At 35.2% G+C, this 24,779-nt stretch overlaps 3 protein-coding genes across 5 annotated transcripts; 1 reads left to right on the forward strand and 2 right to left on the reverse strand.

Moving 5' to 3' along the window:
- On the reverse strand, positions 690-6,795 carry LOC109328546. Of its 2 annotated transcripts, none has more exons than XM_019562055.1 (2): positions 6,664-6,795; positions 690-1,735 (listed from the first exon to the last, which is right to left on the reverse strand). In XM_019562055.1, exon 2 carries the CDS (start codon positions 1,714-1,716, stop codon positions 799-801), a length of 918 nt encoding a protein of 305 aa, XP_019417600.1. In that variant the 5' UTR covers positions 1,717-1,735; positions 6,664-6,795; the 3' UTR covers positions 690-798. The 2 variants fall into 2 exon arrangements, with proteins under 2 accessions (XP_019417600.1, XP_019417601.1); XM_019562056.1 differs by lacking the exon at positions 6,664-6,795 and adding an exon at positions 6,385-6,407.
- Positions 9,038-11,844, reverse strand: LOC109327341 (transmembrane protein 50 homolog). Its single transcript, XM_019560447.1, has 4 exons — positions 11,618-11,844; positions 11,453-11,540; positions 10,054-10,206; positions 9,038-9,314 (listed from the first exon to the last, which is right to left on the reverse strand). Exons 1-4 carry the CDS (start codon positions 11,748-11,750, stop codon positions 9,281-9,283), a joined length of 408 nt encoding a protein of 135 aa, XP_019415992.1. The 5' UTR covers positions 11,751-11,844; the 3' UTR covers positions 9,038-9,280.
- LOC109328106 lies at positions 13,668-24,326 on the forward strand. 2 transcript variants are annotated; one of them, XM_019561386.1, is made up of 19 exons: positions 13,669-15,314; positions 17,096-17,181; positions 17,318-17,680; positions 17,799-17,882; positions 17,992-18,375; positions 18,821-18,860; positions 19,129-19,270; positions 19,412-19,503; positions 19,729-19,971; positions 20,138-20,382; positions 20,475-20,705; positions 20,794-21,012; positions 21,109-21,162; positions 21,268-21,333; positions 21,448-21,588; positions 21,673-21,726; positions 22,865-22,924; positions 23,097-23,501; positions 23,613-24,326. In XM_019561386.1, exons 1-19 carry the CDS (start codon positions 14,015-14,017, stop codon positions 23,769-23,771), a joined length of 4,368 nt encoding a protein of 1,455 aa, XP_019416931.1. In that variant the 5' UTR covers positions 13,669-14,014; the 3' UTR covers positions 23,772-24,326. The 2 variants fall into 2 exon arrangements, with proteins under 2 accessions (XP_019416932.1, XP_019416931.1); XM_019561387.1 differs by lacking the exons at positions 19,129-19,270; positions 19,412-19,503 and having other exon boundaries at positions 13,668-15,314.

The following is a 24,779-nucleotide window of genomic DNA, read 5'->3' on the forward strand; positions in this document are numbered from 1 at the left end:
GAATGTTAGACATAAATGTATTCCATGAAAATTATTAGGACATGTCAGTCCTTTGGTTACACATAAATGTTGCTAATTACTGTAACATCTGCAGTACCATTTGAGAATCTGGATTGTATCATGCATCAAAAGCATGCCTCATGATCCTAATCAGTAAGGACTACATTTTCAATGGCGAAAGAATCCACTACGATCATGATATAACAGTGTAATAAACATACTAGACCAGGACTTAACAAAGATGCATCTGGTGGGTCCAACAATAAGGACATGCAATACATTACATTACAAAGACATACCATATTCCTAAAACTATAAAGCTGAAAATTCAAAATGTACAGTAGATAAATCATCATAGGAAAGAATAATTCACCCGTTTAAAATGCAATTATTTGAGACATCTCTTCCACAATCACTTGTTCAGTTGACCACTTTGCATGACCGAATGAAAACCCGTCCAACCTATGGGATCTAACAATCATAAAAACCTTGATCTCCCAAACCTAGAAAACAGAAAGGCATTGTGAACTCTACAATTGCCTTTTTTTACAATCCATTTGAAAATCTAAACACAGTAAGTCATGTACCATATCAATCAATAGACGAGATGGTGCAAAACCAGAAAGACAGACGGGTGTCTCAATCCAGATTAGGATCATGAGGCATGCTTTTTATGCATGATACAATTAAATTTGTAAAAATGCTCTGGCATAGTAATAAAACAAGTCATGTCAAGGTCACCGGCATACTTTTGCAGAAGCACAGCTTCCCCCACATTTCTGTAATCTGCTTCTAAACTCACCTGCTTGCATTCTGTGTCCTATGCCTCCGTCGTCTTCTAGATCTTCCTAATAGTAGCCTATGGAGTCTACGTCCAGCAACAGCAGAAGAAGCATGGTCCTGATTATACCGAATGTCTGACAAAAAGCGGCTATTTCTCCCCAAACCAAAGGAACTCATGGAGAAGAAATCATTCTCCAGATCGTCAGAATCATACTCTTCACTAAAGAAGGATTGGCTATTTGGCTCAAGCACATAATCGCCCAGTACCATAGCCCCTGGTGTGGAGGATAATATTGTGCTGATCACATCATTTCGTTCTCTTTCGCACTCAAATCTTTTCCATTTCTCTTCTCGTACAGGGTCCACCTCTCGTGGTCGTGACAATGGATGCTTAGACCGAACATGCTTCCTAAGCTGCTTGTAATTCCCCACAAAAGAGCAATCATCCTTCACACAGCTTCTTTTTTTGGCATTAAGAGACTTCCGTGCAGTTTCAACCACTGTCCAACCTTTCACCTGCCGGCGACAAAGGGGGCAGAGGAGCTCAGTCACTTCTGTATTCTCATTATGTTCACCTGTGCTTAAACCAAAATTTGAATTGTCTGTATCTAGTTGCAAACTTTGAACAGAGGATGCTTTTGTATAAGCCTTTTTGTACTGTTCAAAACAGTTTGAATAACGATGACTAGTAGCACACATATAAGGGCGACAACCTTTGTTATAAGATGAACAAAGGAGAAGGATAGCATTGTGGGGGACCTCCATACAGACTGAGCATATTGCGTCTTCCCAATCCTTCTTCTCTGATGCTTTAGGACAACTCTTTTTTACATTTACATCTTTCAGATTCTTTTGTGCACAAGATAATAGATATGGGGTTGCCTTGTGACCTCGAGACTGGGACATGCACCCCTCCTTACAATCTTTCGCCATTTACAAATTAAACCTGAGACTGATAAAAAATAGTGATATTAAAAAGAGAGACAAAATAATTTTAAAGGATGGTAATTCAAAAAATAATAAATCAAATATTTAAATATGTTTGTGAGCCATTCAAATAAATTTGTAGTGTTTTTTTAACAAAACCTACTAAGTAGAAATTAAGAACTATAACACAACAAAAATCAAACTTCTGAAATTACAGTGAAAATATCTAAGTAATTCAATTATTTTCTACAAATTGTGGTCCTCATAAGGTCTAAAATCATATAAGCATAGGTCTATGAACTTAGTAGAAATACTATGACAAGTAAACCAGGCTCATCAACTCGCACTAATCTTACAGTTCATAGCTAAACTAATAGAGAGCGCTTAATGCTCAGTAAACTCTTCAATACGCTAATCACCCTATTCAAACACAAAACATACAACACAACTCTTAAGATAAAACAGTAAACATCAGTAGATAATATTTCAGCAAATTGGAAAAATACAAACAAAAGGTTAAGAAATCCATCCATGTCATTCCTGACATAAGACATCCAAGGCTAGATCAATGAATTAAATCATTTTTATCATTTTTTGCATTCATGGATCCACTCTTACTTGCACATATGCAGCACTAACCTGATTTAACATATCTGAAGTTACATCTTTTTAGTATTTTACAACGCACCAAAGGAATTAAAAACACATGGCAAAGTAAAGGCCAAAAACTGTAATTGCTTCATTGTTCATCATTTAACATACAAATGATGGAGAATAAACTCACTTTTGAACACCCTCATGCATAATTTTCATGCTAAACTACAGACCATATGAACTACCTTTCCAGAAAGTTCATGAGGCATTATGCCGTATCAGCACATATAAAATATTAGATGCATCCTGATACAATTTTCTACGTCAAAATTTTAAAAACTTCAATTTTCCACACCAGGAGATCTTTTGACATGATACACTTGAAGAATAACATATCAAGTCATATCTTGTGATCCTTAACATTACCTTAAGGCTTCCTTAAAAACCTCCATACAAGTTTAATGGTGACCACAGTTATCCTTATAGTACTTAGGGTATACATAACAAGACAATAATACCTATGCACTGTCAGTATAAAGATTCATACACAATCAGTGCATCATCCACCATTCATTTGCATTACTTTTTTCTTTTGAAGAGTAAGTGATAATTAAACATGATGGATGATGCAGTGAGAATGTATAAAACTCATACACTGTGAGTGCATTCATTTTTTTTCTCAATATAAATTATGAAGAAAAAAGGAATTGCATCCATAACTATTTTTTAATGCACATTAGGAAAGATAACAGTAAACTTCAAAACCAACATAAACATTCCTTTAAGTTGATAGTCACCCATAGGAAACAAATGTTTTGCATGTTGAAGCATATGCATAAAAGTACACCATAAATTTGTGAAAATCGATTTATAAAGACAAAATCTAGGAGAAATTAGCTCCTCAAAGTATACCAGGATTCAAAGATTGCCACTTCTGACTTATGAATCATGACATTTTATATTCTGAAATGGATAAAAAAGAAATCACAGTTGTCACAGCAACAACAGTGCACATAGCTTCTTTTCTAGTACCTGGGCCAAAGAAAACCTAGAGCATGGTGAAATGCATGGACAATGCCAAGGCCCTAGAACTTTAATCATCTCCATTGAAGGAGAAAGTAGTAGTTACTAGAACCTGGACTCTGGGAGTTTGCACCCATGTGCTCATATAAATGCTGACAAGGTTTTTTAATTCATCAACTAAATGCAGAGAAAGCCGGACTAAAATCAATCAATAGCCTCAGGAGAAGCCTGGCCTTATACTTCAGTCAACAAATTCCTAAGTATGGTCTTTAAAATAATGAACTATATGAACTGTAAACTATTACATAAGAATCCTACATAATTAACGAAATTACAGCAAAAGGAAGTCATTCAGTCCAAATCACATTAAATTGCTGACAAAAGAGTTAGAAAAATGTAGTATTCATGTCGATGAGTCTCATTGCAGAAATCGGTTAATTATATCAAACGAAATATATCATGCAGTCTTGAAACTACAATAGGATACAAAATATAAGAAAGGCACAATGTTGTATAACTTTTAGGTATGGTGTCTTCAAGCATCAACTTACAATGTTGTATAGTTTTTTCAGCCTATATGATATACACGTACACCCACTTCCTACTAATCAAACTATCCAGAATAAACTGATGGGTAGAAAATTAGAAATATCACATCTGACAGATAGATAGCTATCATGTAATTCACAATTTCCATATGAAAAACATAGACATCCATATCTCTTTCTAAGAGTAAATTGAGATCAGCAAGAGATTGGTATATCAAATTCAGAACAGTGTCCCAAAAAGAATAAACAATCTTCCATTTGCTTCTACAAAATAGAAAGTATCAATGTAACATAACTGCACCGAATAAAAGCCAAGTATCATAATTAAAAGATGAATCTGACAACTTAATTTTTTAGATTAACCCAGCAATGCAATTTTGAAGTTTCAAGAATAAATGTCTCAATGAAATTCTCGAGTACTTGCAATTATCATCTATAAGCAGACATTACAGTGAGAATTACAAATGAAGACATAAAATGTCGTTCAATATGTTGACATACTCGCACAATAAAAGATCAGGAATCCAATAATGGAATGCAACGCTCATAATTCACAAAGAGTACCATCAAGAGCTTTTGCACCGAGCTCACCCTCTTAAAGGGTGGCCCACTGCACGAGAATCCCACCTAGTGGGGTCTAGGGATGGTTGATGTACAAAGTCTTACTCTCACAAGCAAAGAGAGCTTATATTATACAATTTCTTTAACAAACCAATGCAGATAGGAAATTGCAATGAAACAGATCAGCAAAGGGAACAATCGTCAAAGGAGGGAAGAATCAAAATGGAGAGGAATACCTTGAAACTGAAATCAAAAAATTGGAAGGGAGTGCCTGATTTTGGCACTCGCGTTCTCCAAAAGATAGCTGCTAGTTCTACTTTTCATGCCATGGCTCAAATCTACAGTTTTTTTTATAAATTCCATCTCTTCAAGGCTCTATAGTGTTGGGCTCATAGACCCATTTAACTTAGTCCTATTTCCCTCCCCAGCCCCCATCACATTGATAACGGATTAGACAATCTTTGACTTGTTTCTATGTTTTCTTTCCACATCCAGTATTTAGGGCAAAAAAAGAAACAATAGAAGACTGGTGATTGGTGTTTCCTCGTTGACGTTTGGCTTAATCATACTCAGCACACCTTTCAATTTAAAAAAGTTTATCTGTAACTATTTTAATTTTTAATGTCCATTAAGAAAGACGACACTAAACTTCATAACCAACATAAACATTCATTGAAGTTGAATGACATTTGTTTTCTATGCATGATTATCAACTTTGACTTAAAAGTTGATCATAATGCACAGAAAACAAATGTTTTTTTCATTACAAAGCATAAACGGATAGTCGGATACTATAAATTTGTAGAAGATTTATCCAAACAAAAACCAGGCTTAAAATTCCATCCCAAAAAACAGGATTAAAATTCTAACGCTAATAAAAACACATTGAAAGATTACCACTTCTGATTTATGAATCATGACATTTCATCACAACACAAATTGTGGTTGTCACAGTAACAAAACTGTACATGGCTTCTTTTTATAATAATCAAGGACCCAAGAAAACCCAAAGGGTGAAATGCCTGGAACATGCCCAGATTCTAGAATCATATCCATTAAAATAGAAAGTCGTAGTTACTAGAGCCCTGAGCCCTTGACTCAGGAGGGGAGTGCACCCATGTGTCAGTTAATAGATGATGGTGAGGATTTTAAATGTATCGGTTACTGCAAGGAAAGCATGAAACACATTCAATACATTAAGGCACAGACTGGCTTTATGCTTTAGGCAACAAATTCCTAAATATGAACTTTAAAACAATCAACTAAAAGCTACATCGGAAGCACCTAATGTAATCAATGATATAACAAAAGGAATTCATTCAGTCAAAGTCACATCAAATGACTAACAAAGGAGTAAGAAAAATAAAGTAATCACGTCAACCAGTTTCATTGCTGAGCTTGGTTAATTATCATAAGAAATATATCATTCAGCCTTGAAACAACAGGATGCAAAATATAAGAAAGGCACAGCTTCATTTATAGTGAAGTGGAATTCAATATCATTCATTTATAACATTAATTATGTCCTCTCATATTTAATTCTTACATAACAAAAAAGCAGCATTACTAGGACTTGAAAAAAGTGGTTTGTTGCTCACATAACTAATGGTTTCTCAGATTGGAGTTTTAATTCTCTCCACACACAAAAATAAGCCATGTGCTCCAATTCAATTTATGTGTATAGATGTTTAAGGTATGGCATCTTCCATCACCACTTTCTACTACCAATCAAGGTATCTGGAATAAACTGGTGGACACAAATATCACATCTAACACATGCGGAGCAGTCAAATAATTCACCATTTCTACAATGAAAGAAACAAAGACATTTATATTTCTTTCAAACAATAAATCGAGATCACCAATACAACATTATATCAAATTCAAATTCGAAAGCATTCACAGTAACATAACTTCACCGAATGCAATTTTAAAGTTTCAAACATACACGTATGAGCAAAATTCTCGTGAAATTGATATTATTACCGTCTGGAGTCGGACATTATCTATCAAAAAAGTGAAAATGAAGAACAAAGCTATAAAAGATGTTGAATATGTTGACATAATCGCAGAATTAAATATCAATAATCTAATAATGGAATCTAGTGCTCAAAGTTTAAAAATAGTAACAATCGAGAGCTTGATTTAGAAATGAGATTCAGATAGGAAAAAAATAGCGATGAGATAATAGATCGGAAAAAATGGAAGGAGTGAGGAGAAGGAAAACCTTGAAAGTTGAATGAAGGAAATGGAAGGGAGAACCCGATCTTGGCGCTCACGTTGTTTTGTAAGTTCCAAAAAATAGTTAAGACAGAAAGAGTGACGTGTACGGTCACTGCAACACACGTACACTTCTTCTGATATTTCGCACGCCGAATTTTCTATTCTCATGTTTTTCTAGAACCTTCATTTCTTCAAGGCCCGTTGGGCTCATAAGCCCATTTCCTTCAGGGTGATAACTTGTAATTACTTTCATTTCTTCAAGCCCATTTGCTCGTAATGAATTTAATTTGTATTTATAGTGTAATAATTAAGCATGTCAAAATTTATAATCATTCATTTTTATTACTTATATAAGATAATCAATGAAGATTAAATATAACGATGTATGAAGCATTGACAATATAAAAAAGTTATTATATGCAAATTTTTCCTCTTGTATTAATGTATTTGCTAATACTATTATGGAAGACTAAACAAGACTAGAAAAATAAGAGAATTACCAACAATAAAAAAGATGGAAGTTGAGGGAAGATATTGGAGTATTGGGTTGATTCTTTTAACTTTGTTTCAACTAACTTCACCAAGCAATTTGCTTGAAAGGCAAGAGGAAAGTGTAATGATGGGTCCGTCAGAAGCATAATGCCAATTTCATCAATTGGTCTCCTCAGACGTTAGAAATTTTGACACACATGGAATAGACTAGAAAAATTCACATTGACCAAGATGGTGCAAAGATTAATGGCTTTAACTAGTAATTGGAATTATCTAAGTTGAATTTCATATATAGACAGCTGAGATCAGGGCAGCTTTTAAGTAACATTGCCGACATCATAGGACACCAAACACTAAAAAACAAGAAACTATAAACTATATATTACATCCCTTGTTTGAACGAGCATCAATGCAAAGGAATTTTTTTAACAATACCAAACAATAAGTAATCCTTTTCTTACATAGGATTGACTACATAGAGTAAATGTTATTGCATATTTGCATTGGAACCAAATCTTTTAAACAAACCACTTAGAAAGTGGGCAATTTAAACCAAACCACCAACACCTTCAAACAATCTCGTGCAATTGGACCTTCGCAAGACAGTCCACTATCTAAAGTTAGAATGTTTAATTTAACTGATTTTACAATTTAACCAACAATTCTGGTTGAAGAAGTGACAGTACACTAATTGAGTCAATAGAAGATTCATTAGACTGGATAGTCAAATGTTACTTGAGGGTATTCTAACTATAGACAATTCACTAGAATTAGAATGCTTGATTTAATCGGTTCTGCGATTTAACCAACAACTCTAGTTGAAAGAGTGACGTAGTACATTGATTGAGTCAATAGAAAATTCACTAGACCAAATAGACAATGTTACTTGATGACATTCAAACTGTAGACAATCCACTATCTAGAGTTACAATGCTTGATTTAACCAATTTTGCAATTTAATCAATAGTTTTGGTTGAAGAAGTGATGCAATACACGAATTGAGTCAATAGAGAATTCACTAGACCGGATAGTCAGTGTTACTTGAGGGCATTCTAACTTTAGACAGTCCACTATCTAGAGTTAAAATATTTGATTTAACCGATTTTATGATTTAACCAACAACTCTAGTTGAAGAAGTGATGTAGTACACTGATTGAGTCAATAGAAAATTCACTAGACTAGATAGCTAGTGTTATTTGAGGGCATTCTAACTCTAGACAATCCACCATCTACAGTTAGAATGCTTAATTTAGCTGATTTTGCAATTTAACCAACAACTCTGGTTGAAGAAGGTTGAAGAAGTGACATAATACAAGGATTAAGTCAATAGAGAATTCACTAGTCTGGATAGTCAGTATTACTTGATGGCATGGTCCGATTGCATGAATAGAGGATTAACAAGGCGATCCACTGGACTGGTTTATTGATTACTATAAGAAAACTTATTTAGGCTTATACTTTAAGTTTGAAAGTGTTCAATAGTCAATACCTTCCTATAAACCCTTTCTAGTTTATTCCATAAATTTGTCTTAAAAGCTTATAGAAAAGTCATAAAAGCGTCATTTGATACTGCTGAATAAACATTTTTTTATAGACAAGTGAATAAACACTTAATCGTACTTCTGAATTAACATTTTATATGTTTGGATTCCTGGACGAGTGGACTAAATCTGTAAACATGACCCTAATATAAATGACCCTCTACTTGCATCTTCACATTGGATAAATCTATTTACATAACATTTCCATACATAAACTATCTGAACTTTCCACTTAAACCTTTTTTGTAGCAAACCATAGATGTGGCCAAAAATGAAGTTATATACCCAGTTATGAGTTATGAGCATAACAGTTTCCTTTCTGGTGGGTATGCTGAGTACCATGTATTTAGAAAAGGGTAAAACAATTATCGTAGATACCAACACGAAGTGACCGAATTACAAGGGGCAGCAGATCTTGATCAGCTATATGTAACAAACAATAGGAGACTCAGAGGTTCAAGATTTTTAGCACAATTTACATTTACTGATTTACATGAGGCCAGCTATTTCCCTCCATAACAAGTAAACAAAATGATACAGATGGACATAACCTGGTATATTTAAACCTCCATATCATGTTGGTTTGCCTTATTCGGGATGAGAAGTCCAATAAACCAGTCCACTGCATGCAACAAAATTTGAATTACAATACAAGTAATTAGTAAGAAAAAAAGGGTATAGTCAATCATGTAAGACAGAAAAGCCATTATCAAACAAGGCAGTAAATCTTAACCATAAGTCAAGATTGACAAGAGCAGCAATATTAATCTTTTTCAGCTTTTGTGATGGAATCAGGAGAAACCGAGAGATACGCACAACTGCAAAGAGTATAAAAAGGGTGGTACGGGGCACAAGGTTCCTACCTAGTGGAGATTGGGTAGGGCAGGTGTATGCAATCTTACCTTTGCAAGCAAATAGGTTTTTCCAACACACGAGAGCATGCTTTCAAATTTCAATTTCTGAGACGGACTTGGTAGAATGTATATTTGGTTGTGTTTTCAAGCTGTCTAAGGAAAATTCTATTAAGAGTGAAGGCCTTTCAGAAGTTAGTATCATAATGGTTTCAGACTTTCAGGTTATTCTAAATAGACAATTGAAACAAAAATAGGTGCATATTTCAGATCAGCTTTCTCACTATTCACTTCCACCAATGCTTCTTCAACATTTTCTGTTTTTTATGGTTTAAACACAGAATTTCTTTACTTAAAGAAACAAGGCACTTTTGCATTACACCTAAATTGTCAGACAGTAATAAGCTCAAGCCAAAATTGTCACAGCGTCCAAGAGAAGCAAGATAGATGAAGAGGGCATTAGATGAATCATAATTCTATCCAAAAAGAGGAGGCTCGAACACCAATTACCTGATCAAGACAAAAACACACTGCAAAATGCCTGCAACTCCAGTCCACACTGAAGGGGAAGATTTATCAAGTGAATCTTGGATCAATAGTCCCGCTGATCCGGCTAACGAAACAAAGGACACAACATATGCAATGAAGAGCCACAGCTTCAGTCTGTTTAGAAGAGGAAGTTATCAAAACAAATTCTCAAGATAAGAAAGAGTCGACAAACCATGTGATTCTTATGTATGTTATCATCTTCTTTTTTTCCGATGATAGTTATGTTATCATCTTTTAACACACACACAACTCATATTTCCCTTCTTGCATATTCATATTCCTCTATAAGATAGAGTGATGATTATTTATGAGGCAATGAGATGCATAATTTTTATTGAATGTTTGTTATCTGCTTGAACAGACTAAGCTAGTAGCATGATTTATTTAATACCGTACACACACACACACATATATATATACAGTTATACACTATGGCGAGACTTCAAATTGGGCATGTATAAGGTGGCGTGAAAAATAAATTGGTTTTTCTATTCTCATTGACAGCAGAGTTTTGGAGGGGGTATAATTTGGGAGAAAGAAAAAGCTTCTTTCAAGAAATGAACGTGGTAATAAAACATAAAGGGCCAGATCAATACTTCAATAATGTTTTAAAAACCGAGGGTATCATCACTACTCACTTGTTCCTTATTGTCTTATCCTAAAACTAAATAAATGGTAACACTTAGATATGCATGCACAAACACATTCCAGACATCCAAGGGCAACAGCATATCTTACCAGTCACAACAAAACGTGTTCAACTTCTTGATAGAGGGCCTGCTTATTTAAGCATAAAAAGTGATTCTAAAATAAAAGGGCGGCCCAATACATAGGGCTCCCAAGTAACATATCGGGGAGGGTACATGTACGCAATATTACCCCGGAAAACATAGGAGACAATGCAACAAATTTTCTTGTTGCGCTCAGGCTCACCATCTAACAAGTGATACTAAAACTTTCCTGAAAACAATTTTGGTTGTATACTTTTAATGTAAATCCGAAGTTGTTTTGCCTTTGACTACAGTTATAAAAAATCCCAAGCTGTATGTCTCATGCGATTTGTTTATAAGAAGAAAAGGACAAGCAAAAAAATAAACAAAGCAGCCATGGATAGATAAACAAAATATGGAGCAAGAGCAACTCCATATCTGGACCAGAGCCACCAAATGACCAAATTCCCTTCCTTGTGTAAACTAATTCAAACCTAAATACTTTTTTCTGAGGCATTGACATGGTGAATTGTGTATCACTGTATCTAGAATCTCTTAACCCTATGGGGATTGTAATTTTAACTGCAAAGGTTTGAATTGAATTGAAATGAATAGAAATTAGACGCAAATGAACATCAAAGGTGACGCACCTCCACTCGCCTTCATCATAGGGAGAATAATCAATGTCCTCTTTTCTAACGCAATTGAACATCAAAGCCGCAAGAGATGCAAATATTCCTATAATATACGAAATCAAACGCATAACCGAGAAATTGAAATTGAAGCCCTAAATAAATAAAAGTAAAAAAGAGTACCAGGTAGGTAGTGAAGGAAAGGGACGGTGGTGGAGCTGCAGACGACGGCGTCAAGCCAGATCCACCATGCGGCGCCGAAGACAGCGCCTGAGACGCCGGGGCCGAAGATTGCCCATAACTCCAACAACTCCATCTTCTTCTTCTTCTTCACACCCAAAACCCTAACCAATCAATATTCACTGCTCTTTTGAGTTGCGTTCGATTCGATAACTCTTTCCCTTAGAAAAGATTCGTTAGGAAATTGAATTTTTAAACTTAAAATAAAATCTTCAATATGATAAATAAGGTTGTTTATTTGTTCATTTTTTAATGGAAAAGGAATCTTTAGAATTTTTAAATGCGGTAACTTAACTATAATATTATGTTGTTATAAATTAGTTAAGTTTATATATATTTTTTGGCATGAATATGCTTTATTAAGTTGGCATAAAATATTTTATTACACCTTAATGTAGCTTTAGATAATGTCGTTAGATTCCATCGAAAAAAAGAAAAGATAATTTGGTTAGATCAATTCCTATCAGCTAGTTCACACTGCCCTTCCTTGGTACATCCGAATTATATTTTGGTTATTTAAAATTCTTAATAAAATATTTCATTACACATTTAGAGGTAATGATGACTACTTTTAAATAATAATATTATTAATAAGGCCGAATACAGTAAAATAATAAATGGCAAAGTTTAATGCAAAAAAATAATAAATGACAAAGTTTAATTTGGATTGTTTGTATAACCAATAACATGTTCTTATTTGGTTGGTAAAAAACTAATTTAGTTTAGAGTGTGACTATCTCTTAATAATTATAATTAATTCATATAAATTAAATATTTGATTAAGTACAATATCTTATATTACTATATTAATGTAATGTATGTTCAAACTATATCTAGTTATTATGAAAAACATTATTATCTATCTATATCTATATCTATATTTCTATATTATTAATAAAGGGAAAACACAAAATAACCATTCATCATGGTGTAATTTGTGTTTTCCTATTTTGCCCTCAATATCTTTTTATTTCTATCAAACAACCATATAATATTATTTTCTTATTTTATCCTTATTATCTTCTTATTTTAAAAGTGTATTTAAAAAATTTGAATATTAGACTAATTGAATAAATTTAACCGTACATTTAGCGCAAAAAATATATTTGAATTTATAAAATACAAACTATACATTACAAACGATAGAAAAGCGGGTTGACAGGCACGACAGTGCATGTCAACATGCTAGTTATATATATAGTCAAAACTTGAAATAACTCCCCTCATAGTGTAATTTTCATTTCCTATATTGCCCTTAATATTATTTAATTTTTACAAAAAAACTATATAATCTTAAGTAACTATCACCAATACATTAATTAACCATATATCTCACCTTAAATTAAACATTATCATAAACAAAAAAATATATAATATAAAGTACACCGAACACAACAAATACATTTTAATTCAAAAAAATGAAATATATAAAAATTGAATATGTAGTATCACACAATATTCATCGGCAGACATAAAGTGCCTGTATACATTAGTTAAAGATAAAGATAAAACTACTTAGTCTTTGTCTCCAATTTTCTTTGTCATTGCAAAAGTCTCAATGGATTGGCATTATTCCTTTCCAAAATGCTTTTTTGTAGGGTCGACCTGTCTAGTTTTTGTGATTAACTTTATGATAAATAGAATTACTAGCAATATATAAGATGAGATATATGGTTAATTAATATATTGGTTCTTAATTTTGTTGTGTTAAAGTGTGTTAATTAATGTATTGGTTCTTAATTTTGTTGAGATAAATGGTTTTCGTTGAATGATCATTAAAACAAATGAAAGTTCTTAATTTTGTATATATAATATATGTATATAAAATAATAGCAATATAGAAAAAAATGACTTTCACAAGTTTGGGTTGTTCATTGCTGTAATCTATTTGGTTGACACAGTAGGTAGCGTGTGAGATGCACGTTGACATCACTCGCATCTTGCGTGCCACATCTACATTTGTTTATGGGTACACGAATTGTAGCTTAAGATGTTAGAACACTGTAGAATTACCCTCCTATAAAAATATCTTCCATTAAGGATAACCTGCCTGAAAAATACGCGAATCTCTCTCTCTTATTTATTCTTTGTTCTTTCTCTCTCACCCCTTTCTTTATTTCTCTCTCTAACCCATCGAAAGCGAAATCCAGCTACAACGATAATTTTCTTACAACAAACGGAAAGTTAACTGAAACCCTAACCCTAGAAAAACGGAGGATTATCTTCTTATCCTTCGCGTTCCTTTCCTCACACTGAAGAATTCGCATCGTTCACACCATTCACTCATATTCCAAATTAGGTTTAATTTTATGATGATAGGGTTTTCAATTTTATGATGGAATGCTTTCGTTATTGTGTACGTTCTTGTTGCCGGCGATGAACGGTGGCCGATGTCACCGGCGGACTTACATGGAGGCTTTGGAACAATCCGCCGAGGAGACGTCGTGTCCGGGTTTGGCGGTGTTTCCGGCGGAGTTGCCGGAATTCGGAATGGATTTTTTCTCTCAGGCTAGGAAAGCGCTGAGTGAGCGTTCTCCTTTCGAAGTTGCTGAAGAAACGTCGACTTCTGCTGCGGCAGTTACTCTGCCGAGTGAGTTGGGTAATTTGTTGAACCGTCGCGGTGATAACCGTCGGCGCCACAAGAAGTCTTCTCACTCTGGTGCTGGTGAGAAGAAGAAGAAGTGTCGGGCCAATGAGAAGGCTTGTGGCTCCAACATTTGGACTGAGATGGAGGTATACTTCAGGGACTTGACATTGTCGGATATTGACACTTTGGCTGAGGCTACCTCGCTTTATAATTTAACTTATAGTGAATGTTTTTCGATTCCCCGTTTGGGGAATGCTCCCAAGTTTGATGTAGTTAGTACTGAGGATGAGAGAGTTGCTGCTCCAGCATTCAATTTAGTTAGTAGTGAGAATAATGAAAAAGTTGGTAGTGGGAATGAAAAAAATGCTGTCGAAGATGCAAATGGCGTGGATATGAAAATTGAGGATGGTTTTGTGGGAATTGAGTCAGTGGACAATGTTGCTGTCGAAAGAGATTTGCCTCAGGGTGACAAGACTCATGTTAGTTCTGATACCTGTTGTAGTTTAGAGTGGCTCTTAGGTTGTAGGAATAAGATTTCTTTAACTTCTGAGCACCCTTCGAAGAAATTGAAGCTTTTAGGTGGTGGTGCTGGTTTAGAGAAAGTTGTAATGGCTATTCCTTGTGATGAGGGGAAACGTTTTTGTGATTATTGCAGCAGGGGAGACACTGACAGTGATTCTAATCCATTAATAGTCTGTGCTTCATGTAAAGTTGTGGTTCATCAGAGGTGCTATGGTGTACAAGATAACATAGATGATTCTTGGTTGTGCTCCTGGTGTAAGCAAAAGGGTGATATTGATGACTCAGAGAATCCTTGTGTGCTTTGCCCGAAGAAGGGTGGCGCTTTAAAACCTGTTAATGGCAGTGTTGAAAGTGTTGGGTCTGTCCAGTTTGCACACTTGTTTTGTGGCCTGTGGATGCCTGAGGTTTATATAGATGATTTGAAGAAGATGGAGCCCATTATGAACGTGGGGGAAATCAATGAAAACAAGAGGAGATTAGTGTGTAATGTCTGCAAAGTGAAGTTCGGTGCATGTGTTCGGTGTAGCAATGGTATGTTGTGTGTGTTTTGTACCCTGAAATTTCAATTTCTTAGGCTGATGTTGTTGATAACATTATAGTATTGGAACTTGCTGGTTTTGTTTCTGTTAGAATTCTGGATTTGGTTTCTTGCTGCAGTGTTTGAAATCACAACGTTGTATTCATCCATTCCTTCGATTTTTTGTACGTATTTCTGCTTGCATTGCAGCTAATAAGTTTATTGGTTTATCTTTTTTGTTAAAATCATTTGTTTACAGGTGTAGTAAATGAAATGAGCTCAATAACTCAATTTACTCTCTGATTATATTTGATCACCATGTTAAGCAATTTCACAATTTTATGGTTCAGTTCTTCGTTATAATGGTGCAGACCATACATTTTAACTCCTTTGCAATGTATGTGTGCACAAAATCCTACAGTTCATTAATTACAAGCTATATTCCATAGTGGTAATCTGGAACTGGACAAGATTCAAACATCAGTTTGCTGAAAAAAAATTAGAAGCTTTTGAATTCAAAATGATTATAATAATTGAAGAGCACTAACTATTCTGTCTGACAGATTCTAGCGATTATTGTTAAAATTCTAATTGACTCAACATTGAAGTAATATTATGCTGCCTTTATCAAGAATGGATGTATTCAGAGGCTTATTCATTTTTCTTCTCTTGAAAAACAAACTCATTTGTATTTACAATTACTTTAATGCAGTTGGTAACTTTGGGAGTACGACAACTTTTATGTAGTCGGTGATTTTTGGACCGGTAACGACACATTACTAAGTTAGTATGTTATGTGACTCCAAAAAAATGTGACTATATTTAGGCTCTAAATAGGACTTTCTTTTTGTTCATGTTTATCTTTTCTGCTTCTTTAATGTTATTTCAGGAGAAACTGAACACACCAAAGTAAGATTTTCTGTTTTGTTAGTGATGCTCTTATAAGTGGCCATTATTTTGTTGTTTCTCTTTTTGACTACCCGGCATGTTTAATTAGAGGTTGGGCTATTTTTTTATGCTAAATTGGAAATTGTATGGTGGCGGAATTGATTTCTTACCCAGGTAGCTTATAGTTCTTTTTGCCCACCTGTCCTCAATATATTGGTGTGCGTTGTAAATAAATCTTTGGTTGGTCAATAACTTCTGTTTCTTACTATTGAGTATGTGTTGCCACTTGCCATTTAGATAAGTTTTCAGCAGACTCAATTTTTTAACGTATCTATAAATTTTGGGCTTGATATTGTGTATCATGATAACATGTTAGTCATTTTGGCATTTGCTGATTAGTGATATTGAATGAGTGACAAGTGTCAATAACAAAATCATTGCTTCTATGACAGCAAACCTATATAAAACCAACAAGGTGATATATGTAAACCATGAGACCCAACTAGGGCTGGTGTTAAAAGCTGCGTGTTTTGGCTTTGAAAATGATTTCTTTAACAACAGAAGCCAGGTGTTTCATAGGGTTTTTTTTGTAATATTGAGATATAGGATTTGGGATTCGACATTTTGGATGTAGGATTTTTAAGCAGTGACCTCAGATATGCAGTCTTCCTCTTTATTTTATTTTTATTTTTGCTCTGTTTATTTCCTAGTGTCATTTGATTCAGGTTTTATGGTACTAGCAATCGTTTGATTTACTGCAGCTACTGTTGCCATTCTTGTATTAATGGGGTCCTTTTCATCTGGTCTATTGATTTTATCTGGATGCTGGCATTCTGATCTATCTTATGCTCTTCAATATCTTAAAATATTTTAGCTTGTAACTCTTTTCTTGTGGGTGGTGTTTCAGGAGCTTGCGGGGCTTCTTTCCACCCGTTATGTGCAAGAGCAGCTAGGCATAGGATGGAAGTTTGGGCAAAGTATGGTGATGATGATGTGAGTATATGTATTTTTAAGAACCAAGTCTACATTTCCTCTTTACAGGAAAAAGTTAGAAAAACTAATCAAACAATATGTTGGAGATCAATATTTGGGAGCTAATTGATGTTTGCCTTTTATGTTACTTCATCAGGTAGAGTTGAGGGCTTTTTGCTTCAAACACTCAGATCTACAAGAGAACATAAACATCTCTCCCTCAGGAGACTCTGTTGCTATTGGTGAATTTTCTGAAGCCAATGACCCTCCAGTGACATTATCAGTGAACAGTGAACACAATTTGAAAGTTGGTATCCAGAATGGGGTAGTGTCTGATAGTAGTCCAGACAAGTTAAACCATAATGAACCACAAGATGGTGGATTGTCTGATTGTAGGCTAAGTGCTCATGACCTGTTGGGGTTTGGTGCTGGGGAGCAACACAATATTGGAGTAGTAGGGAGGACCAATGAGAATGCTGATGCATCTGAATCCCTCAGTTTTGCACTCGTTTTGAAGAAGGTATTCTGCATCTTTATATGCATGTGTATACATGTTAGGGTGAAACTATATTTAGTACACAGTTGGTCTTATTCTCTGTTTATCTGATGTCTAAATGACTAAATCCACTCATTGGCAGTTGATAGATCGAGGAAAAGTTGATGCAGAAGATGTAGCATTGGAGATTGGCATTTCACCAGATGCATTAACAGAAAATATCAATGTAATGCTTGAAATTTATCATGTCCATTTTGTGGAAAATGATTAGTTTAAGTAGCACATTTCTTTCTTTTGTATTTCTTATTTGTATGTTTCAAATTTTCTACTTGCAGGAAGCTTATATGGCCCCTGATGTGCGAGACAAAATAGTCAATTGGCTAAAAGCCCATGTATATACTACTGCATTTCAGAAAGGGGTAAAAGTCAAATTCAAACCAGGAAATGCATCTTCGGATGAGGGTGGATCTGCCCATGGTTCTGAGAGTTTACCAAAATCAAATTCAGGCTTGTTGGATCCTTTTGCTGTTAAGTCAGTCCCACCAAGGAGAAGAACTGTCAGCAACATTAGGATTTTGAAGGATAATAAAATGATATGTTTATCTGAGGGGGTTACTAGTGAGAATGGGATGCCAGTGGATAAGATCAGACTACGTCAGCCTGACCACGGAAATCCAGGAAGTTTGAACGAAGCATCCGTTCCTGATGCAACTGAAGTGGTGATTTTATCTTCCAAAAGTTATTTTACTTTGACTTCTTGAACAATTGAATATTATTCCAATACATAATTCTGGACGATTTAAGGATATATTAAAGTCACCAAACTTTGTTTTTCTGGATTGGGCATTACAGTCCATAGAAATTCAAGAACTGTGAAGTACATAGCCAATTCTGTTTTCTTTCTCTTCCCTTATGAACTTCATAACCCCCTCCCCCCAAATGTTATTAACATTTTTACTGGGATTGTCAATTGCTTAAATACACACTACTCATTTTTACATGCTCATTCCACTAACACCTCTAAATTCAGTGCTTTTGATGATTGTGTTGTGTCAAAAATACTTGGTTGCATATGTCCATTGTAGTTTTAGGGCTTCTCTTTGCCATCTGCTACACAAACCAAAAAAAGATACAGAAAACATTTCATTTTTGTAACTTTTGCAGAATTTAACCAAGTCTGAGGATTTTTGTCCTGCAGTTCAAGGTATGGCCTCATATTTAACTCATTTAAAAATTCTAGAGCAATTTTGTCCATCGTCTTCCTTTCTTTTTTCTTTTGAACAAAAAATGAAGAGTATGTTATTATGTTTGGAATTGCTTGGTCTTAAAGGATTTAGATATTTATACTCCAGATGTCTCTGATCTACTTTGTATGAGTATTGGCAAATTTTATTCCTATTTTTCGTTTAATGTTAATGTGCTTTTTCAGTTGACGTTTTATGTTTTTAAAAATGCATCACTAAATTATGCAGGCAATGCTGATAAACTCTTCAAATCCAGCATATCTGGATGCATTTTAGATGAAGAGTCCACTGTTTGTTTGCAGAATGCTTCTATGCTTTCCGAATGTCCTCTTATTCATCCTGCTTCAGAACCACCTGATTCTGGTTTAATGTGAGCTTTTCGAAGGGGCTATTTTTTGTTATTTACAGCATGTACTGCTTTCTGTTCGTGATGATGTGTTAGCGGATTATCTTTCATGTATCTTGATTAGGTTGGGATTTTCTTTGAAAAACCTGTGTTTCTGTAATGCAGAAAGAAGGAAACAATCTCTAATTATGTTCACCCATACATCAAAAAGAAGTTGCAGCAAGTTCATGATGGGGAGTCCTTGGAGGGCTTTATATGTGAGATATGAATATCTTTTGGAAGTGTTTGGGACAATTGTTCTAATTTTCTCTGTACACTAAACCTATTTATATGATATTTGGGTATGGGATGATATTAATACCCAAATATAAATAAACAGGTTTCTGAGCATTTGAGAAATTAGATTGATCACATACCAAATGACTCGTCAATGTTTTATTTAATTCTCTTAGGAATGGTCTAATAGATTCTTCACTAAGCAGGTCCAAGGGAGGAGGGAAATTCTGCGTATGAGTTCTCTGTGGCCAGTGATTGCTCAAGTAGCCGAAATCAGCAATTAACTTGCATTGACTTTTCCCAGCCCAATCAAGTGTATAAGGAGCAATTGGCTAGGGCTAAAAAAATGGAACTTCTGGAATTTTCTCCAGAAGATGAAGTTGAGGGGGAACTAATATATTACCAGCATAGATTATTCCAAGATAGAGTTGCAAAGAAGGGGCTAACTGGTGTGTCTCAGTTTTACATGGATTATCATTGATCTTGTTTTAATTATTTTTAAGTTTGTACTTTCATTTGCTTTTTACCCTACATTGTAACTTGGGGCTGGTGAAATTTTTTCGCTTCGTTACAGATCGTATCGATATTTCATTGTTCCTGATTTTGTATTTGCAGATAACCTAATCCACAATATTGCCAAGAGTTTGCCACAGGAGATTGATATGTCACATCAGAGAAGATGGGATGCCGTGATTGTGAATCAATATCTGCGTGATCTTAAGGAGGCAAAAAAGCGGGGCAGGAAAGAAAGAAGGCATAAGGAAGCACAGGCAGTGCTGGCAGCTGCAACTGCTGCTGCTGCAGCATCTACTAGGAGTTCTTTCCGAAAAGACACCTTAGATGAATCTATGCAACAGGAGGTCACAGATGCTTTTGTTTTCTCAACTCTCTTTCCGTTAGCTAACAGTACTTTTAGCTGTTCTTATTGACAAAAAAATCTGATTATTTCCAGAATTTGGTGAAGTTGGATACTTTAAGTGGAAGGACTGGTGCTTCTTCTCAACCAATGCCACGAGCCAAAGAGACACTTTCTAGAGTAGCTGTGACTAGAACTTCGTCAGAGAAATATTCGGATTTTGGCATGTCAATCTCAAATTTCTCCAAGGAGCAGCCTAAATCATGCGATATCTGCAGACGACCTGAGACTATGTTGAACCCCATTATACTCTGCTCTGGTTGCAAGGTTTTTAGGCCTCAGCCTGGTGGTTCCATTTTATTTACTTATTGTCTGATTTATGCCTGGTATTAATCTTTTTTCTTTTCTATTGCAGGTTGCAGTTCACTTGGATTGCTATCGTAGTGTGAAAGATACAGTGGGTCCATGGTACTGTGAATTATGTGAAAATTTATCATCTAGAAGCTCTGCAACATCTACCATCAATTCCCTGGAGAAGCCTTATTTTGTCGCAGAGTGTGCTCTCTGTGGTGGTACTACCGGAGCTTTTAGAAGGTCTTGTGATGGCCAATGGGTTCATGCTTTTTGTGCCGAGGTTAGTTGTTTTCTTATTTTTTTGATAGTGTTATTGTCACCCTTTAACACCTAGATTTTCTTGGTCTTGACTTTTTGAATCTTATATACTTATCAGTGGGTTTTTGAGTCGACATTCAGAAGAGGACAAATAAATGCTGTTGAAGGAGTGGTATGCCCCCTCCCTTTTAGTTTTTATTTTCTTTTTTTACTTCGAAATTTAATTATCTTACCTAACACTTATCTATGTATATTCAATTCCATTGTGGAATGCTAGGAAACTTTGTTGAAGGGAACTGACATTTGCTGCATCTGTTGCTGCAAGCATGGTGTATGCATGAAGGTAATGACCGATAACATCAGAAATGTTTTCTTCTTTCTATCCTTTCTTTCAATTTGCGAGCTTTTGTAATTAATATTGCTGATTGCCAAGCATGTTGTAACATGGTGAGTGCAGTGTTGCTATGGCCATTGCCGAACCACATTCCATCCATACTGTGCAAGAAATGCTGGTTTGTACATGAATGTCAGGACTACTGGTGGCAAGCTGCAACACAAGGCTTACTGTCAAAGACATAGTTTGGAGCAGAAGGAAAAGGTATATTTGGTCCTTCATAGTATAATGTCTTCTTTTTTGGTCTTGTATGACAGTATCTTATGTTTGTTCTCCTCATTTGCTCAGGCCGAGACACAAAAACATGGAATTGAAGAGTTTAAAAGAATGAAGCAAATTAGGGTGAGGCTTCCTTCCCCACCCTTTTATCCTGGATTCCATTCTCATTTTTTAGGCTTGATGTACTGCTGGTGGCATTGTTGTATCTTTTGATCTGTGATTGAAATCAATTAATGAGATTGCTGAGTTTCCTATGGAGGGATTTGATAGATTTATGAGGCTGGAAATTATCTCGTTGTTTTGGAGGATACTGTGGCTGAGTTTTTTAGCAAAGGACAGCCAAGTTGTGGGCATTGCATTAAAGAAATGGTTGGCAGGAGAACATTTAGGAGCCTAGGATTTAAGTCTCCTATCTAAAATTATACTAGATAAATTTTAGTGTAACTGAATAAGTAGTGTTGTGTCCGCTACAGTTATAATACCACTCTCAAGACAACTCAAAGGATAGTCTCAGAGTTTTAGGTGTCATGTTTTCACTTAATGAAACTCTCCATTCCATTCATTTAGGGGGATTATTGTGCTTTTTATTGTCTGTGATGTCTTAACCCGGCTAGGTATCTTTCATTTGTTGTTTAGTATATTAAGTTCCATTGTAGAGTTGTCATTTATGAAAAACAAGAGTGAAAAACGTATACTATTATATTAACAAACACTTTGTGGACAACACTATGTTATCAAGATGAAAGTGGTCTCCCACAATATTTATATATTCTGGTAGTTGAGTATCCTGGCATTTTGTGTTTTTGCCTGTCCAAAATCTTCATGCCATTGTGGCAACCACATGCCTACAAATTTTGGCATCTTACTATTGTCCCACTAAGCTTTAGAGATATAAATCTGGTATTGGGAATTACATGTTATTGTGGTTGGAATGTTGATAATTATCAGAGATGGGAGGAGATTAGTGAAAAAATGGGAAGTGATATCAGGATGAATTAGCCCGTGCTTGTCAAGCCCTATAATCTTGAACAATTTCTGTAGGGCTATAGATTTTTCTGTTTTGAAATTAGTGATGTATTGATCCTCACATGTGTGCATGCCAAGTCACCAATATATTTGATAGTAAGAATAAATAAAATAATTGAAACTTAAAATAACTATGCACCAACTGCAATTGTGTTCGAAGCAGTGCTAATTGTAGTGACATGTTTTCTTTCAAGTCTATCAAATATCTTGATTCTTTCTGAATGCTTTTGAACAGGTTGAACTTGAGAGATTACGTCTCCTCTGTGAAAGAATTGTCAAACGTGAAAAAATAAAGGTAACTTTTTTATTAACTCTGCAGGTAATCACCAAGTTGTTTTCAAGGTTTAGGCACTACATTGTTGACATTGTGGCCTTTCCAGAATAGTATAGGGAATCTCTATTTAGTATTTTCACTTAAGGTGTAGATTCTCATTGTCATGTCTTTCTCGTTTTGTGGACATTTACAGCGGGAGTTGATTATATGCTCCCATAACATGCTTGCCTTCAAAAGGGATCATGTTGCTAGGTCTATGCTGGTTCATAGCCCTTTCATACTTCCAGATGGCAGTTCAGAATCAGCTACAACATCCCTCAAAGGGAACACTGAGGGATACAGATCATGCAGTGAAGCTGTCCAACAATCAGATGATGTGACTGTGGACAGCTCAGTTTCTGCTAAGCACCGTGTCAGAGTTGCTGTATCCATGGACACAGACCCAAAAGTGGATGATGACTGCTCAACCTCACAAAGCCAATATAAGCACAAGATTCCGGAGAGGATGCAATTTTCTGGCAAGCAAATTCCCCGTAGAGCTTCTGCCACATTGCAATATCATTCAGATGAGGGTGGAAGGAGATCCAAATCTAGGAAGGTGTGCAATGACTTCAAGACTTGATGTTCCTTCTCACACTTTTTAATGTTTATTTTGTCCATGGTGGATCTTGAATTTAAAAAGTGTCCTCATGCTTATTTCCAATTACAGCATGCAGAGACATTCGGAAAAGAGCTTGTTATGACGTCGGATGAAGCATCTATGAAAAATTCAAGGTTACCTAAAGGATATGCATATGTTCCTGCTGATTGCTTGTCAAATGACAAGCACTCCAATGAGGATGTATATGCTAGTGAACCAGTGGAATGATGGGGTTAGAGTTTCGGATCCCAGCCTGGTTTTTTATTTGCCTGCAACACTGACATCCACAACATTTGATGCTATATTGCTCGTGGAGATATATGTGAATATTTGAGAACGGAAAAATGCAGAGAAGCACTCTGGTCACTGTATTCTTGCAGAACGTTGGATTCTGCTCTGGCGAGGAGAAAACTTTTGATATCGTTGTTGTACATTCGTTATGAGCAAAAACTGTACAGTGGATGGGCATTTCTTGCATTTACTTGTATTTGAAGGACGTGTATTCCTTCTTGTAACTATACAAGGAAAGGTATAGGCATCACCTGTTTTTTCTGTAAAGTTGGTGTACATATCATGACAGTCCCATTAATTCTGATAGAGAATGTGCTTGCCATCAGATTCATGGAGCATATATATTATGTTACCATCTCCTAAATTTGTATTGTTTCTTGTGCTCTGTTTCTGTTGAGTATCAACTCCGATTGTCATTTGTATTCACTGTCATTTACTCACTTCTAAATTCCTTGATATTTAATGAGTGAACTAGTACGTGTTCCTATTTCATTGTTTTTTAGGTCACAAACTATTTCCTTCTCATTTGTCATATTTTGCCACCAGTCCCTTTGGTGGACCTCAACATGTATCTCCCTTAAACAAAGGGGGAAGGGTTACAAGAACTGAAGTGTTTATGGATTGGAGGTCTCTACATGACATCAAACCCTTTCTGATTAACTTGATTGCTACTACAATTTTCAATGTGCCAAATGGACTTCACTTTTTTTTAACTATTTATAATAGAATTTCTTATTGTGTTGTCTATTAGGAAATTGCTTACATTTAGAAATTATGACATTGTGTTGTTAACCAACCACTGTCAACGTTTTATTGATGGTGACTAACTTTCCCTTCAACGTTAGATACTTATTTTATTTGTTTAGGTAATCTGGTTTTAGTTTGAATTTTGTTATGTTTAATATTACCTTATGCATGTGAAGATGTGGTTTACCAAAGGGATAA

This window comes from Lupinus angustifolius, chromosome LG15 (assembly GCF_001865875.1).
Source record: "Lupinus angustifolius cultivar Tanjil chromosome LG15, LupAngTanjil_v1.0, whole genome shotgun sequence".
Classification (NCBI taxonomy): Eukaryota; Viridiplantae; Streptophyta; class Magnoliopsida; order Fabales; family Fabaceae; genus Lupinus; species Lupinus angustifolius.